Genomic DNA, 17,759 nt, shown 5'->3' on the forward strand with positions numbered 1-17,759 from the left:
TCGGAGGCTGGGGCTCATGCAAACTGCTTATTATAACCCTACTGCCTGGCCTGTCTGTCTGTCTGTCTTTCCAACTATCTGTCTCACTCACTAATCAAAGAAGGTTGTTCCAAGAAAGCTGGAAGAGGAGAAGGAATGTCTCACTTGGCTGTGGCTTCCTCTGGAAAGTCTGGAAAAACTGTGGCATCTCAATGTGCATGAAGGTCTGCCTGGTGAGAAGCACATTTTCCTTCCAAAGCTGCTGTAAAGATGTGAATCATGAGCCGGTAACGCTCCTGGCAAAACGAAAACTGATTCCACTGAGACATGGTGCTGGCAGCAGCTCTGCTGTATCTCTTGGATGGAAAAGAGAAACATTTATCTTAGAGACATCGCTGGGGAAGAGCCACTGGTGCTGCTGAGAGCCCAGCGGTGGCCAGATCCTGCCTGTGTCCAGGGTGCTCCCGCCAACGGGAGCCTCGAGCACGTTTCCCAAAGGTCTCCCAGAGCCTGGCAGTGGCATTGCCAATAGTCAAACACAAGCCAAGGGGTTTACAATCCCCTTTGGTTGCCCTCCACAATGTCAACCACTCAGCAGCATCACTGTCTTTCAGGGATGAAAATATTCCATATCCCTGTGGCTCATTTGCGATTATGTCAATTTGATTTCTGGGTTTTTATAGGCATCACACTGCACATTGTAGGGAGAGACAAGGAGGGGATGCCTGAGCAGACTGGTTTTTCTTGCTGTGAGCTCAAGGCCAGAGATTCCTGCAGTCATGAGCCGAACTCCGCACCTGTGCAGCCAGAAGCACTCTGTGGCAGAGCACGTGCCTTCTGGTAGCAGCGACTGCATATAGGGAATGTGGAGATTCATTGCCCCTTTCATGGGGAAAGGACTTAAAACCTCTGTAAAGGTCTGTTGGGAGCCAGGGGAGGAGCCCCACTGCTCCACCTGCAGCACAGTGGAGGTCTCCCTGTGCCACCATCCCCATCCAGCCTGTCCCCTCCTGTCCCCCTGCACCCACCGCTGGGGCCAAAACCCCACCAAACCTTGCCCCCGAAATGCCCTGTGCTGCAATTGCAAGACCCCAGTGGACGTGGCATGTTTATGAAGCCACTTGCTCCCTTCCCATGTGGCCCCCAAAATCTGCCCACCCTGGTGTCCGGCACAGTGCTGGGGCTGGTGCCCTCCCCACTGCACCCCCCCCCACTGGCAGCAGCTCACCTCACCGCCTCAAGCCAGCATTTATGGACCCCGGAGCAAACAAAACCCTCCTGTCATGCAAGTCCCTCCTTTCTGGGACTTCCAAGCTTTCTGTGGCCCAGAGGGCACCCTGGCTCACACCATCCCCAGCCCTCAGGTCCCAGGTTTCATCACTACTTTGCTGCTCAGATTTGGAAGAGTTCCAACTGGGGAGACTGGAGAGATTGCTGGGTGCTCACACGCTGCCTTCTCCCGGGCAAGAGCCTGTGCAGCATGGGAGGCAGTTTGGTGTATGTTATAGTGAATCCCCATGCAATTATTATATATATGTCCATACGGGTTATCTCATTTGGCTGCTGCTTATACAACGTGTTCATTAGTGGTCATTTAATTACAGGATGCAAAAATGAGCTGTTCCGAAATACTAATATATATATGCAAAATATGCAATGAGCAGTTAGTGCTACTAATGAGAGAGGGAGTTGTGGTACCAAGAACAGGAAAAATACAGCAATGTCCTGCCAAACCTGAGATCTGACCTAGCTCAGCCAGCCTGCTGTGACCTGGAATTATCCCAGCTGTCTTTCAGGACACAGGGAGAGAAAATGATACACGGGTGGGTGAGCTGACGGTGAGCGGCCATTTCCTACTCACAGGAGAGACACAGAGTGGCCGAAACCACCTGTATTCACAGCAAAGGCTGTCAGAAAGGATGGGCAGGGTGTGCCAGTGCCACTACCACTTCAACTCTGAACCCAAATTCAGCAGGATCGGGAAGCCCCTTGTTCCCGGTGACCCTCCAGTGCTGTTTGCCTGAAGATGGGAATTAATGGGGCTGAGGATGTGAACCCAGCGCTCCTGGAGGCAGGGAATGCTGCTGTCTGCTTCCTGGTAGCTGTGATTAATTGTTGTTAATATTAAATTCAGAGCTTTTATGCAGGACGGAGAAGTGCTTAGGCAGAAGCCCAGCTCCTGTCCTACCTGTCATTAAAAAACATTGCAATTAAGCCATAGTGGAAGGAAACAGGAGTAAATGCATCCTCTGTAAGTGGCTTCAGCTTTCCATGGACATCTGTGTCCCACCATTTCCTCTTCGGCTGGCCAAGCACTCCTGTTTTCCCTCTTCCCATGACCCATACGTTGCTGTTTCTCCTTAATTGTGTCCGCAGCTCCCAACAGCGGGGGCTCAAGCAGGGAGGAAAGGAGCCCCAGCTGCCTCTGACCCATTGCAACCCATGGAAATTTCGTGTCAGCTGCAGCTGCAGCCCCAGCCGCGACTAAAATCAAGGCTGTGCTCCGGGTACTTGCTCACCTAGTTGGTCCCTGATGCTTTCTTCACTCCTTTGCTGCTTTGTAGCCTGCACTGGGGTAGGGTACAAGCCATATCCAGTCAGAGCTAAATGCTAAAGCTCTGCCAGGGAGGATACTTGTCGGTAAAGCTGGGAACATGAGCACTAGGCACCCCAGTAAAATCATTAGTGGAGCACAGAGAGGGCCCTCAACCCACCGGGCGGCCGGGAGCCGGGTGCTCTTGGTACCTGCTGACACTGTGATGAGCTGCTGGGACCTGGGGACGGGGTGCTGGCAGGAGGGGTGCCAGCTCCCTGCTGGCCCTGTGAAGCCAGACGCTCCCTCCAGCTCGGCCCCTTCACCTCCGTCAGCCAGAGGAGCACAGCACAGCCGGGAGGTGCCTTTGGACCCCACATCCCGCAGGGACGCCAGGAATAGGCAGGGCCATGGCACACCATGTTTGCCAGCACCCCCAGATGAAACATTTAATCCTGCTTCAACAAATCTTTTTGTCCCATTCAAGCAGAAAATTGAAGAATTTTAGAAACTTTGAAGAAGTGTTGAGAAATTCTGGGTCTGCCCACAGAACCCCACTCCTCTCCATCAGCAGAAAACCAAATGCTCTGTGCTTTCAGCTTGATGACAGGTTGCAACTGCCCCAACATAAAGCGTTTAACTTGTTTCCACCTTGCAGCAGACCTGGATGGGTTTTTCAGCAGCTGAGACCTGCTCCTGCTTCAGTCAACGGTGCCTGACCTCAGCCAAACACTCCCAAAGTGTCAGCCCTGGCTGTTGTTCCCACTGGGCCTGGCGCAGCTCCGAGGTCTGTGGCAGAGCCGAGCCAACAAGCGCAAAGCAGAACGGTGGGATGGTTATTGCAACGGCAGAGGGTTTTCCCATGGAGGTGTCCACCTGGGTTATTCCAGCTGCGGTTCTTCCCCAGTGAAGGACAAGGCAGGATGCCATGGGGTGGGACGTGGGGCTGGTGATGATGGGTCAGCCTTGGCCAGAGGACACTGAGAGAAGCCACGCTGGCGGGGGATGAAGGGGGACCCTCCTCTGCCTCTTTCCAGGACTGACAGGACTGAGACACAGACAGAAGCTGCAGTTAAAATCTCAGGAATGCCAGGAGAGACAGGGCAGGGTGACAGCAACATAGAGCTAGGTATGCCACGCCATGGCAGGTTGGAAACAGTGTGGCCAGCGTCCCCGTCCCTTCCACAGCAGGTCCTTAAAGTCCTGACATTGCCTGGGGAAAGGCAAAAAAATCCAAGATAAGACTTAGGGTGAGAGATTTGGAGCTAAAGAGGGGCAGCAAGGAAAAATAAATCCTACGGCAAGTAAGATACTGGTGCCAGGAATACCATGTGGAGTATTTTGGACCTGGTATGATAAAGATCAAGTGAAAAGTGTCCTGAGAGCCGAAGGTGGCTTTTCAGAGCCATGAAGGATGCTGGCAGAACCGCACAGGGTCAGAGGGTCAGGGTGAACGGGGAGGGATGGGGAAGCACCAGGCGTGCCTAAATTCGGGGAGATCTGGCTCTCTGGCAGCTGCAGAGCCTGGACAGCTGGGGACACAGCAGGCGCTGATGGCCGAGGAGTGGGTCTGGGGTGAAACCCGGGGAATTGCAGGAACGCCCCGGCTTCACCCGGCACCGGGTGGCAAAGAGCAACAGCAACAGTCCCTGCGCCAGACCGGGGCTCTGGCCACGTCCCCAGGCTCTGCTGCCGCCACAGAGAAGGGAAAGACTTTGCCAGGACCGCAGTGCCGATGAACGACTTTTTTTTTCCCATTGCTTGCAAACATCGTCATCTTGTATATAAACACAAAATGCCAAAATGTGAGTCAGCTTAATGGCAGTTTGGCTTCTGCACAGAAACAAGGCGATAAATGGCAGAACTACAGTTTGCAGAGGTGATTTATTCCTGTTTCAGGAGGTTTCAATAAGTGGCTTCATGGCAGGTAGAATACAGTCCCATGATATTAAAAAAAAAAAAAATAATTAAAAATTAAAAATAATTTATTTTCAATTAGTTGCTTCCCATTGATGAGAGGAAAAATATCAGTCTCAGCTCATGGCCAAACATACTTTTTAAAACTTTGATATATATTAGAGAGCAGAAAGAAATGCAGACAGTATCTTCCTATGAGCAGTACATTCAAACTATATAAAGGTGTTGGGTTTTTATATAAAGCTGATAAATAAGTTTTGTGGCCCAGTGCTGTGATCTGGCACAAAAAAAGATCTTATTCATATGAAGGAGCAGATCTGAGACTGCCTCAGGAATCTTAATTCCTGAATTTCTCAGCTTTTTTTTTTTTTTCCTGACATAAAGAATCTCAATGAGCCAATTATGGAGATCTTGACATAATGTCATTTTTTTCAGTAACAAATGCTGTAGCTTAAAATCCACTCTGTAAACACTCAGACATGTACTTATATCTACACATGTAAATAATCCTGTACAGGTCAGGAAAACTAACCATGTATATAAAGTTAAGCACGTCTGAAAAGTGCAGGATTGGGGCCAGCGATTGCAAAATAGTTTAAACTATAATCTTCCATTTTCATTAGTTTCTTGAAAAACTTCTGCTGTGGGCTTGAAATTCTTCCTGTTTTGTTGAGCCAAAGGTGATTTTTCTCCCCAGGCAGCCTGAGCAAAAACCTTCCTGCTGTTTTTAAGTTGTAAGGCTTCAAAAATCACTTTTTCCACTAAGGACATTCTGCCCTTTTAATTTAGAGAGTTCAACATTGACATCTACTGTGTAAATAAAGCTAATTAAAGACAGTTATTTGCTGTACATAAAAGTCCTCTACCACCACAGTCTGATAGATTAGGTTGCTTTTTCTAAATAAAGCAGTATCTGTAGGCACCAGGAGCATCCTTTATTCCTATAAATGGGGTGTTAATTTTTCAGCCTAATTTAAATGAGACCTCAGCCTCCAAACTCTACATGTTCATCCTCTCGCAGGACGCTGAGCGATGCAGCAGGGGTGGGCTCCAGGCTGAAGTTCTGTTCCTTCCAAGAGAGAGACATCGACCCAGGAATGGTGCTAAAGCATCGCCGCCATACCGTGCTGTGCCATGCTGTGCTTTGCCGGGAATATCAAGGCAGTGACTCCGTGTTGCTGAAGTTTCTGTGGTTAGCGAAGCACGCTGCTTGTTTAGGGGAAGAAGGTGGGTTGCGGGCTGGTTTGCAGTCTGGCTGAGGTTAGGAAGATGATAATCTCTGCGAGAGCCCTGCCCACATTTCTGGCTTGTAAGAAGAAGTTTGAGGCTGTAGCAAAGCGATAAACTCGGTGCCCCCTGGTCTAAGCAGCATGGCTGTGAAGGGAAGACAGGGCAGGATGAAAACCTGGTTAAAATTCAACACACCTCCATTCAAGGCAAATTGCCTCTAAAGGACTACGGCATGCGCCTTGAGTTTGAACAGAGCGCAACAAGAAAAGGAAGAAGGAGATCCAGATAAAGAGCTTAAATGGTACAGATAAAAAATAAACCATGGAAATCATTATTTGGGTTATATAAAATGGGATTTAATAAATATGGTACAACCATGAAAGGGGAATAGAATATTTTCTCTGCTCTTCCATGGAGCTAAAACTGAGGAAGGAACTGAAATGAGGATGGTAAAAGAGGAGAAATAAGCAGACAGGAAAAAGCCACTTAGTCCAAAAAATCTGCTTCTCAGCCCTCACTTTCCCAGTTTACAGTCGGAGCTTTTTCCTCTCTGCACGGCCACATGCCTCTGTCTCCCACAAGGATTCGCAGGAGTGTGTGGCACCCTTCGGCAGACGTGTCCTCACAGGGGCCCAGGCTGGCTGGTGGCCAGCGAGGCGTGGGCACACGAGCTGGCCGCTGGCACCGCACGGTTGCCGCACGCACAGCCCTCCTCGCCGGGCAGAGCAGAGGATGCTCTTGCTACCTTGCAGGAATACCAGCTGCATGTGGTGGAATGACTTTTAAAATATTTTCAGCCACAATACAGCTTTGTAGCTTATTCAGGAGCAGGTTCCCCAGGCACCCAGGAGTTTAATATTAATAACCAAGATGTTTTGACTCGACACATAAGACACACAATCTGCTTGTTTGTTTGTTTGTTTGGACTGAAGAAATACTGAGAGGCAATTTCAGCTCCTTGATTTGTTTTCTAAGTGTTCTAGGAAATAATTCACCAAATTAACAGACTATATGTGGAGCACTTTCATGCATGTGGTGACAAGATGGGGTCACATATAGTAGCACAGAAGCCAACTTGGTCTGCACCAAATTCTCTTTTCGAGATATCCTTTGGTAAGTAACTCAGCTACCCAAATCTACTGAAACATAACCTCTGAGCAGTTCTCGCACCCAGGTACAGATCACGCAGATCCTCCGAAAGCTGCAGCCTGGGGGAAACCTTTGGTGGGAAATTACCTAAAAGCCTGTGACAGGTTATGGTTTTTCCTGATTGCCATTAAGAGTTTTTTGCGTGCCACAAAACACGAGGGTTATTTGGTTTTTGTTTATCAAGGGTGACTGCTGGTACTCCCATTACCCAATTCAAGGAGATTCCCGGATTATAAAAGGATTAGGGCCCCGTTCCTAAATCCTGATTGCATCTAGTCAATAATTGCTGGGTTGAACTGAATTTCTCCCTCGACGACCTTTCATTACATCCTATATGCCACTTTGTTTTGTCCCCAGCTGACCTGTTTAACAAATATTTGCTGTGATTTCAGTACCCCAGCAGCAATATTTTTCCCTTATTGCAGAAGCATGCATTTTCTCTTACTTCTGTCAAAAGGCATCTTATGTATTTGTCTTGCCCACAGACAGCAGAACCCAGACCTGAGTGACTTCACATTTTATTTCCATAATATACTGCAGTTGTCAGGGCAGCAACATAGGTAAAAATGACTAGGAGATGCGATAACCATCTCTGCCAAAGTGTTATGCATCAGTGTTTTCAGCAACATTTCTTCCCATCTTGTTCCCTGGAAACAGAGCTGGGCGCGTGGCAGAAACATGCATTCATGTTCAGCTCTAAACATGATTATTTGGAAGGTGTTCCCTGCTCTTTTTGCACTCATGGTCCATTGACAGCCCTGCAAAAGTCTCAAATACTCAGCAGGAATCAAGCACTCCATGGATACTATTTAAGAGTGTCAAAATATTAAAAATTGGTGTCACCTTTTTGAAATTTTTAAGTACTTGATTCTGAAACCTCAATGATAATCTGTTACTGGCGTCTTTTCTTTGTGCAGTATAAATAAAACCTTTAAGTCATAAAGCGTGAAGTGCAGCAGCAACCAGTTTAGAATTAAATCAGTTTTTAATCAGTACAAATGCTAAATATATCAGCTAGCAGTAATAATCAGTGGACTGCGTTGGGCCACCCTGATTTCAGTCACCACACTAACATATCAGGGGTCCAATTGCCCTGTCTAATTTTTTCTTTTTTCATCAAAGTGTTAATCCTATCACCACAGCAATAAATGGAAATAATGACTTGTTCCTGTATTTGCAGACAGGAGCAGTGTATTTTTCCCGAGCTTATAGAACACAAGTGTGTAGAAACCATCTTAAATACAAACTAAAAATTTCTATAAGACTTTCTCAATGCCTTCCACTTCACATTTGTCACAGCATTGCTAATTGCTCCGATATATCTGCTCTGGCTGGAGTAGTGGGGGGTCATCTATATTCCTAGACAGCACTGGCATTGCAGCCACATGGGTGACATCTCGGGTATAGCTGAGAAGACTGCTCTCTTCTACCGTTTCTGGGAAAAAAAAAAAAAAAGAAAAAAGAAAATCACCAAAAATCCAATATTACTGAGCTGGGTTATTTTTCTTAAATGATTCTGGCACCCACAGTGCAGAATAACAGATCTGTAGTTAAAATACACTGCGACAGCCTGAGCCAGGGGAAGAGAAAGTGAATCTATTCGGGGATGCGGTTGGGAACGCTCTGTTACTCAGCTCAGACAGCGATGGCTCTCACCAGATCCATTCCCAGCTCAGCAGCGCTCGAGGTCACCTTTCTATTGCAAAGACAAGGGATCAAGTCACAAAAATGCCACAGCAATTCTCTTCTCCCTATAAAACCTAAATTTAAAAAGGGCTTGGTGCTCACACAGCAGAAGTTTTACGTTGTGTAATTCCTTGCTGCACTTACAATCCCCTAGCTAGGGTTTTCTGTGGATTTGCAGCAGGTCTTTCTTCCAAACCAGCGGCGTGTGCACAGGATGATTGCATAAGCCTGCAATTGTGCTGGTAAAGTTGCATCCCCACCTCTTTTCAGTGGAATAATCCAAAACATCAAATATAAAACGTGTTGCAATTTGCAACTGCACTGTTGCAAAAAATCAGAAAACGGTAAAATCATGCATTGCAATGTTCACAGCCATTGCAGAAATGACAATTTTTCCAAATCCGTATCGTTTCCTCTATATTATAGTCCTGCAGGAAAATCCCGTACCAAGTGTAATCCTACAAGGAAACTTGACTGCAAGTTAAGTAAACTATATGAATAGTTTAGGCTAGTTTAGTTCTGAACAGTTAGTCTAGTTTAGAATAATTTAGTCCTGAGGGTCCTTTTATGGCTCCTGTAAAAGAGAACTCCCCTTTTCCCTCAGGATCTTCCCACAGAAACTCCTCCCTAATTTGTATCACATAAGGGCTATTTTTATATGCCTTTGCACTGCCTGCCACCTACTCATGGAAGTCCTGCTGATGACTTTACAGTGTCGCTTCCCACTATTTGACTACAACTGTTGGTCATTTTCACTGTTTTTTGCTATTTTACGCTGTGCTAAAGCGGAGTTACAGCATGGCAGCAAGAGTGACTCAACTCTCCTTTGGGAATCCCGGGTGAGCGCTGCTGTAGCTGATCTCCAGTCAGTGTTTTATAGCTTCTAGCCTGTCTTCTTGTCATCATTTCTTAATGGATTAAGCCTTTGCTTTAGCCTGGCTGTAGCCAGTCCCTTGTCTCCCTAATTTGAATGTCCCAAGAGGCTGCAAGTAGATGGAGTGGGGGCCTGGTGCTGGGCTGGTCTAGTGACATCAATGACTGCTGCTTGTGCAGTTCTCCTGCTGTTTATTCCTTGGTGCTTCCACACCCAGACAGCCCCATCCATAGCAATCTTAACACTCCTATTTCAAGTAAGAAAACACCTTTTTTTTTTTAAAAAAAAAAAAAAAGAAGCAGAGTGTCATGCAAGTTCTTCCACCGAGTGTTCATAGGTACAAAAGCATGTTAGATGTGGCTGTATTTTCAGACAACAGTGGTACTTCCTCTCTTCGGAAACAGAGCAAGTTTCTATTTCAGGCTTTGCTGACTCAAGGGTGAGGTACCCAAGCTGATTCAGCAGCTTGGCAAGCCAGGGGAACTTCTGGTTATGAATGGAATGAGCAATAAATTTTGTCTTCATCTTACAGAAATGTATATTTGAGTGAAGCCACCTCCTGGTGGCAGACATTTTGCCAATTGTATGGTGGTACAGTCTGAACTGCTTTCAGCATAGAAGGCCATGACCACACGGCCTGCAAGGAGAACCCAGTGATCCCCACTCACCTGGGCCAGGTTTTATCCTTCCTCTGGAGGTCCAAGTCCCATAAAAAGCTCTTCTACTGCTTACTCGCTTATTTTATCTGTGCATCCCATCTGGGGGATGAAATGGTGCCAGTAATATGAATAATATGAACTGCAGTTTCAGAAGGATGAAAATACAGAACACAAAACCAACCTGGCTCCCCTGAGGAAGTGAGAAGAATGCACCACTTACTCAGCTTCCGTGGCTTCATATGGAAAAGATGTCAAAGGTAATCCTTGTGCTCTTCTTTTATGGAAAAGTGAAATAAGCATCATGATACTTTTCTAATTTTAAAAACCATGGAGAAGTAACAATCCTCCAAAATATTTGCTAATGTTTACCCGTTAGTCTGTGAACAGAATTCAGAAAAGCTGTTGGATTTTTTTTAAATCCATAACAAGAGTTCTTTCACCTAGAGGTTACCAGGATTTAAAACAAAGCTCATAGTGAATGCTGCACACATCTGCAAGGATGCAGACACAGAAGTTTGTCAGAAAGTGAGATCCTGCTATTTATTAAGGTAGGAAAGCAGGGAATGGGGCATCTGGGCTGTCTCACTTGAGCCTTTCTGTCTGTGGATGGATGAAACAGGTTTTAACACATTTTCCTCCAATATTTATGCTGCTTGCAGAGCCAGACAGGATCCATAGTCTCCACCCATGGCATCCAGGATGCCTTTCCTTTCAGGCTGTAAGTTTTCCTTTGACAACGTACAATAAAAGCCACAAACTTCTAAACAGCATTCCTGCTCCCCAACTCCACCAACTACATTGGGATTAATATGCGCCGTTGTTCTAGCCAGCAGTTCCCATGTCATATTCTTCTGCCTCGTGAAGGCGGTTTGTGAAGTCTAAAAAAGCATCATGTGGGTTGTCACACTTCAGAACCCCCCTAAATAGTTCCACACAGCTCCATCAGATAAACGAAGTACAATATTATGAACGTCAAACAAAAGCTAATCGTTAGAGCTGACAAAGCTGTGCCTCTGAGAAGGGAAGTAAATCCAATTCTATAGACTAAATATGTATATTTTGTGGCAACAAGTTAAAAGAAATGTGCAAGTAGGATACGCATTTGCCCAGCTATTGCTCTGTCAAATATTTCCCCTCACTCGATCTCTGAGAAAGGAAACCCGTCACAGAGTATTTTAGAAGGGTGGTCAGAGATCTCTGCAGGAAAACAGCACAACTGCAAACTACCAGACACTAAAATGAACCCGGGACTCGAAATCAACACTGTGTTGTAGCTCCCAGCTCTACCAAGATGTGCTAACTGGGGTTGCTTAGAAAGTGAGCAAGAGGAAGCATCTGCTGTAAGGGATGCTACAAACATTACCCACACAGATTCTTGCCTTAGAGGGACGTGCTGGGGGTATTATATTCCATGGAGTTAAACTCCTCCTGGATAAAAACAAATCAGAATGCAGGGGGGAAAATAACAGATACAACTTCAAACCACTTCTTGCCCTCTAAGACAAATTCTACTCACACTTGAAATATATACAAGCATCACTAGCATTTCTTGATTACTGCTTACATGTATTTAATCTGCTTCTTGAATCCAATGCAGAAAAATCTTCATGACAAAAGCAAAATGAAAGAGTAGTAGTGTCCATGACACAACACCTGACTTTAAAAATTCAGTCTTTCAGGAGGCAGCACTAGGTCCTTCCCAGCTGGCGCAGAGTTGACAAAAGCGGCTCCAAGGTAACGGTGCTCCCTGCTAGGTACACAGTGAACGTGACAGAGGCAGCTGGGGAATGGCTGGGCTGGTGAGTGTTGGGTGAGGTTTTCACCCAAAAGATCAAAAGGATGAGCAGGATGGGAGTCTACAAGTAACAAACCTAGTGGGAACTTCCTCGGGGGAGCAAGGATTCTGAACAGTCTCAAAATCAGGATCTGAAGCTTACCAAAGGAGGGTTTTGGCAAGTCAGATGTCTTCTTCAGTCCCATTTCACTGTCCTTCAAGACAGTAAACGAAAGCTGGGAAAGAGACTACTTCATCAGTGGAGATCAAAAGCAGTCTCTGACTAGTAGCCAGACAAAATTTGGGATCATGTGGGTCAATTAGTTAAAACTTGTGATGTAGCCAGTATCTTTGATGTGATTCTGTTTATTCTAAGGCCATACAAAGTCCTGCTTTACTGAGCACAGGGGGAACAAAACACACTTCTCTTGCTTCTCAGAGTTGTGCCCCTGCCTGTCCTCTGCCTCCCGCACACACGCACCCCCACGCCCGAAGCGTCGCTCTCTTCTGCGTGCACGCAGGGAAAGGCGTGAGCAGCCTCTGGCCGCATGCGCCCACCCGTGCCCGTGAACTCTCTGTGCAGCACACACAGCCCTGAACCGCCGCCCGGGCACCCTTACTGCTCTACACACACAAACCACCGCCCAGCGTTTTACCCTGAATGAAGGTAACCATCCCGCATCTTCATTTTAGATGAAAATTAAAGCCTACCCAAGCAAGTTTCAGGAATAAATACCAAACTGAAGGCCCCCAACTTTTACTACACTCTAGGCAAACACGTTTTACTTATTTACCACCTCTTAATCACCCTGGACCAAAGAACTGAAGGAAATCATGACTTTTTTGGTATCAGAGGAAAAGTCACATCTTCAGTTGGAGGAAAATGTACCCTGGTGTTCTTTTCAACCACATACTCAGTGGTAAATCATTAGAAACAATAAGGGCTTAAATAATTTCCTCTTCCCCCCCCCCCCCCCCCCCCCGTATTTTAGCTCTTTTCGGAGGAGTGTTAAGGAAATGCAGTGGATCCAGACTGGCAGCTGAGTAAGGATAATAAGCCAATACAATCATAAAAAGAAAGGCTACAAAAACTTGTGCTGGAGTTCCAGTACCTCTCACACCTCAAAGTTCAAATCACCCAATCTCTACAACAAGATAAATCATATAAGTTTACAGAACAAAGTTAAAAAGCACATGTAGTTTTACCTTCAATTCTTTGCCATTGAGGTAAAAAACTTTTTTCCTTTTTCCTCCAAATTTCTACAATGTCTTTGAATCCCTGGAAGTGTTGCACTTATTTAATCCTCCAGGTTAAATAAATTCATCATCCTTTATGAAGTAAAATGTAACTTAAAGTACGTTTAGAATCAATAAAAAGGTTGCAAAGAAGTCTTAGTAAATTTATCAATTAATAGCCAAGCCCAGGAGGCCATCCTTCGCTTCTGCTCTGTCAGCTAAGGGATTTCTTGCTTCCTAACAATGTTTACGGAAGAGTGGCATGGTAAGCAGCACTCGCTATAAAATATTGATCAGCTGCGCCATTAGTTGGAATTCGAGACAGCTCTGTCATAGCAAACCCAAAACAATTACCGCTATTGATTGGACTTTTTTGTTATAGATTATTTTGGTATTTGAGTACATCAGAAAATACACATTTCTTCAAAATAATAATAACGATAATAAAAACACATTTTACAGCATGGTTGGTGCACAATAAGTAATATCTTTACAAAGGGAATGGAAAAAAAATACAGGTTTCAGTTCCAGTAAATGTGCAGTCACGTATTTTCTACTGCTATTTTAAAAGAAAGTGAGTGTGTTTTACCAAACGGTGTCATCTCCGGAGGGGAAGGGACTCGCTGTCGGGTAAGAAGCGCCGCTGGAGGAAGGGCCGCTGGGAAAGGCTCACCTGGAAAACAGTGAAGGGGTTTAGGGGAGCGGGAGGCACATCAGGGCCCGGGCGGCTGCGGGGAGAAAGCGGACAAGGGAGAGAAAGGGCTGAGGGGCGCGGGGTGAGGAGAAGCTGGTGGGACCGAGCGCTTGGGAACATCACCTGTGAGCAGGGTGAGGGATGGAGAACTGTGAAGAGCAGGGGAAGGAGCAGAGGCAAGCGCAGAGAGAAACCCTGCAAAGGAGGGAAAGATACGGGCCATCTGGGAGGAAGAGATAACAAAACTGAGGGAGCCGTGCAGGCGAGATAGCGTCAGTTATAAACAAGCGAAGAAAGAGGAGAAGAGAAAAATAACCCATCAAGTTTCCAGGAGGCTGCGGAAAGGCTGAATTGTTTGCTGAAGTACATGTTGTTTGCGCATGGCCAATGTCAGCCGTGCCAACGGCGGCGCTTCCCCGGGCCCCCCCCAACAAACGCGGCCCTAAAAGCGGCGGCGGGACCAGCGGAGGGACCGGTCGCTGGGGGAAGGCGGGCGGCGGCGCGGCGAGGGACGGGGCGCAGCCTGAGGGAGCCGCCCGGTTGCCCCGTCCCGTCGCTGTCAGCCCTGCCCGCCCGCGGCGAGGGGGCGTCGCTGCCTCACGGAGGGACAACTCCCGCCCCGGCCCGGAGGGGAAGGGGCGCGCGGGCCGGGCGGAGCGTCCCGGCGGGGACCGGCCCGCGCCCCTCAGGCCGGGCGGGGGGGGTTGTGCGCGCTCCCGCCGCGGCGCCGCGCCCCATTGGCCGAAGGGGGCGCGCGCCCGCAGCCCCCCCGAATCTCCCCCCCCCCCCGAGGAAGATGGTGGCGGCGGCCGCCCGCGCCTGAGCGCGCCCCCGCCGCGCGGTTCCCTTCCCTCCCCTCACACGGCGGCGCGCAGGCGGGCGGGCCGGGCCCCGCCAGGGCACGGAGCTCCCCGCGGCGGCGCGGCACCACCCCGCCGGGAGGGGTGACGGGACCGGCCCCGGGCAGGCGAGGAGGAGGAGGGAGAGAGCGGGAGGCGGCAGCGGCCAAGCCCCGCGCCGGGGCTGAGGGGCGCCGCAGGGGTACTCGCTGTCTCGCCCGGGCGCTGCCCGCGGCGCCAGGAAAGCGCGGGGCGGCCGAGGGCCCAAGGCCCCGTTGGCGGGGAGCGGCGGGAGGGCCGCGCAGGCCGGCGGGGGGCGGCCGCCGGTGCCGTCCCGGCTGGGCGGGCGAGGGAGGGAGGGGGCGGCGCGGCGGGAGCCGGCCCCTTGGCGGCGGCCGTGAGGGGAGCGCTGCCCGGCGGGCGCGGGGAGGAAGCCGCGGCCAGCTGCAGCCGACATGGAGGAGCGGTCCCCTCCCGGCGGGGGCCCGGCGTCCCCCCCGCGGGACTGAGCGAGCGGCCGCCCGCCCCGCGCCTCGGCAGGGCTGCGGGAGCGGGGCCAGCGGCGGGCGGCAGCCCCGGCCCTGCCCGGCCGGCGGAGGCGTGCGAGGCGAGGGGACTATGTGGGGCTGCCCGCGCCCCAGTGCCCTGCGTGCCGAGCCCGGCGAGCGGCGAAACGCCGCGGCGCTGCCCGGCCGCCCCTCCGCGCAGGCGGCGGTGGCGGCGGGAGGAGACTAGAGGCCACTCTCCGAGGAGCCCGGTGGCTTTCCCAGCCCGAGAGACCCAACTCCTGAGCGGGCTCTTCAGGAGGAATTGACAACATGGCTTCCCCACCGCACCAGCAGCTGCTGCATCACCACAGCACCGAGGTGAGCTGCGACTCCAGCGGGGACAGCAACAGCGTGACGGTGAAAATCAACCCCAAGCAGCACCAGGGCTGCTCCTCTTCCAAGCACTGCAAGTACAGCATCTCCTCCAGCTGCAGCTCGGGGGAGTCGGGGGGCACCCGCCGAGCCGGCGGAGGTGGCAGCAGCGGCCCCGGCCTCCGCCGGCCGAAGAAGCTGCCGCAGCTCTTCGAGAGGGCCTCTTCCAAGTGGTGGAACCCCAAGTTCGACTCCAACAACCTAGAAGAGGCTTGCATGGAGAGATGCTTCCCGCAGACCCAGCGCAGGTTTCGCTATGCCCTCTTCTACATCGGCGTGGCCTGCCTTCTCTGGGGCATCTACTTCGGCATTCACATGAGAGAGAAACTGATTGTTTTCATGGTGCCGGCTCTGTGCTTCCTCTTGGTATGTGTAGTGTTTTTTGTGTTCACTTTCACTAAGACTTATGCCCGCCATTACGTATGGACTTCGCTGATACTCACCCTCCTGGTTTTTGCTTTGACTCTTGCTCCGCAGTTCCAGACTCTGAAACCTATCTCAGGAAGTGGTGACACGTCCAATCAGACTGCCCCGGCAAATCCCACTGACACTTGTCTTTCTCAAGTAGGCAGTTTTTCTATGTGTATTGAAGTGCTCTTGTTGCTTTACACGGTGATGCACTTACCCTTGTATTTAAGCTTGTTTCTGGGACTGTCTTACTCGGTCCTCTTTGAGACCTTTGGTTATCACTTCCGCGATGAGAACTGTTTTGCACCTCTCGGAACCGGTGCGGTTTACTGGGAGCTGTTGAGTAAAGCCTTCCTGCACATCTGCATCCACGCCATCGGTATTCATTTATTTATCATGTCCGAAGTCAGATCGAGAAGCACATTCCTGAAAGTGGGGCAATCCATCATGCATGGAAAAGACTTGGAAGTGGAAAAAGCCCTGAAAGAGAGGATGATTCATTCTGTTATGCCAAGAATAATAGCCGATGACTTAATGAAGCAGGGGGATGATGAAAGTGAAAACTCCATCAAACGTCATTCCACCTCAAGCCCCAAAAACAGGAAGAAGAAGCCCTCCATACAGAAAACCCCCATAATATTCCGTCCCTTTAAAATGCAGCAGATAGAGCAAGTGAGCATTTTGTTCGCAGATATTGTTGGCTTCACAAAAATGAGTGCCAATAAATCTGCCCACGCTCTGGTGGGACTCCTGAATGACCTCTTTGGACGTTTTGACCGTCTGTGTGAGGACACTAAATGTGAGAAGATAAGCACTTTGGGAGACTGTTACTACTGCGTAGCTGGCTGCCCAGAGCCCCGGGCAGATCACGCTTACTGCTGCATCGAGATGGGCTTAGGAATGATTAAAGCTATTGAGCAGTTTTGCCAAGAGAAAAAAGAAATGGTGAACATGAGAGTGGGTGTTCATACTGGGACAGTCCTGTGTGGCATTTTGGGAATGAGGAGATTCAAGTTCGATGTGTGGTCCAACGATGTCAATTTGGCCAATCTGATGGAGCAGCTCGGGGTGGCTGGAAAAGTCCATATTTCAGAAGCCACTGCAAAATACTTGGATGATCGCTATGAAATGGAGGATGGAAGGGTGATTGAACGAGTTGGTCAGAGTGTGGTAGCCGACCAGTTAAAAGGTACATGCTGTTTTTTTTTTCTTTCATAAGGGAATATATTTTCCCTGGTGCATGTTTTGTGTTTACTGACTTGCAAATTTAACACGTTGTACATTTAACTCTGCATGCTGGTGATCAGATACGCGATGGGAATTACGGAATAAAAAATGCTACAGAGATAAGCATGAAAGATCTGGGGTACTCAAAAAGTACTTAGACTTCAGAACTCCTTAGCGCTTCTTGTGAGAGTATCACATCATAGGGAGGAGAAGGTTAATGTGTTTGCTGTCTGCAAGAGGTTTGTGTTTTACTGTTGTGTGTCATCCTTTAATTCAGTAAGTAAACTTGTTAATTGACTTCATGTGCCATACATAGAGCATATGTGTTTTGCAAAATTATGTATATCTGTGAAAAGTTTTTTTTGGCATTGGGAGAGTTGGGACTGCGAAGGCATTTGGGAAAAATGACAGCTGGATTCACAGAAAGAAATGAGCACTGTAGATTTGGCAGTTTGATATAGCAAGTTGTTACAGTTCAAAGTTAGGCTGGAAAAAGTTACTCAGGTGGTTCAGTGAGCTGGCAGATGCTCTGGTTTCTGCAGCTCTAAAGATTTGGGGATGAAACTGCAAATTTGCCCATCGGAAAAGAAAACGAGGGATCTTTCGGTTCCTCTTATGGCTTGGCTAAGGGTCC

At 48.8% G+C, this 17,759-nt stretch overlaps 1 protein-coding gene and 1 long non-coding RNA gene across 7 annotated transcripts in view; one reads left to right on the forward strand and one right to left on the reverse strand.

Annotated features, from left to right (window-relative positions):
• Positions 1-4,479: 4,479 nt before the first annotated feature.
• Positions 4,480-14,152, reverse strand: LOC141966463 (uncharacterized). Of its 4 annotated transcripts, none has more exons than XR_012634593.1 (3): positions 14,048-14,152; positions 13,627-13,710; positions 4,480-5,803 (listed from the first exon to the last, which is right to left on the reverse strand). It is a non-coding gene; the product is annotated as an uncharacterized LOC141966463 (long non-coding RNA). The 4 variants fall into 4 exon arrangements; XR_012634594.1 differs by lacking the exon at positions 14,048-14,152 and adding an exon at positions 13,855-13,883; XR_012634591.1 differs by lacking the exon at positions 4,480-5,803 and adding an exon at positions 5,988-8,243.
• A 422-nt stretch (positions 14,153-14,574) lies between these two features.
• The window catches only part of ADCY9 (adenylate cyclase 9), a 96,881-nt gene continuing 93,696 nt past the window's right edge, over positions 14,575-17,759 (forward strand). For all 3 annotated transcript variants that reach the window (XR_012634607.1, XM_074919598.1, XM_074919599.1), the window contains exon 1: positions 14,575-17,087. Coding sequence is in view for 2 of the 3 variants with exons in the window: in XM_074919598.1 (XP_074775699.1) it covers positions 15,389-17,087 (1,699 nt within the window). In the remaining variant the exon portion in view is untranslated. The remainder of the gene's footprint in view (positions 17,088-17,759) is intronic.

This window comes from Athene noctua, chromosome 15 (genome assembly GCF_965140245.1).
Source record: "Athene noctua chromosome 15, bAthNoc1.hap1.1, whole genome shotgun sequence".
NCBI classification, from domain to species: Eukaryota; Metazoa; Chordata; class Aves; order Strigiformes; family Strigidae; genus Athene; species Athene noctua.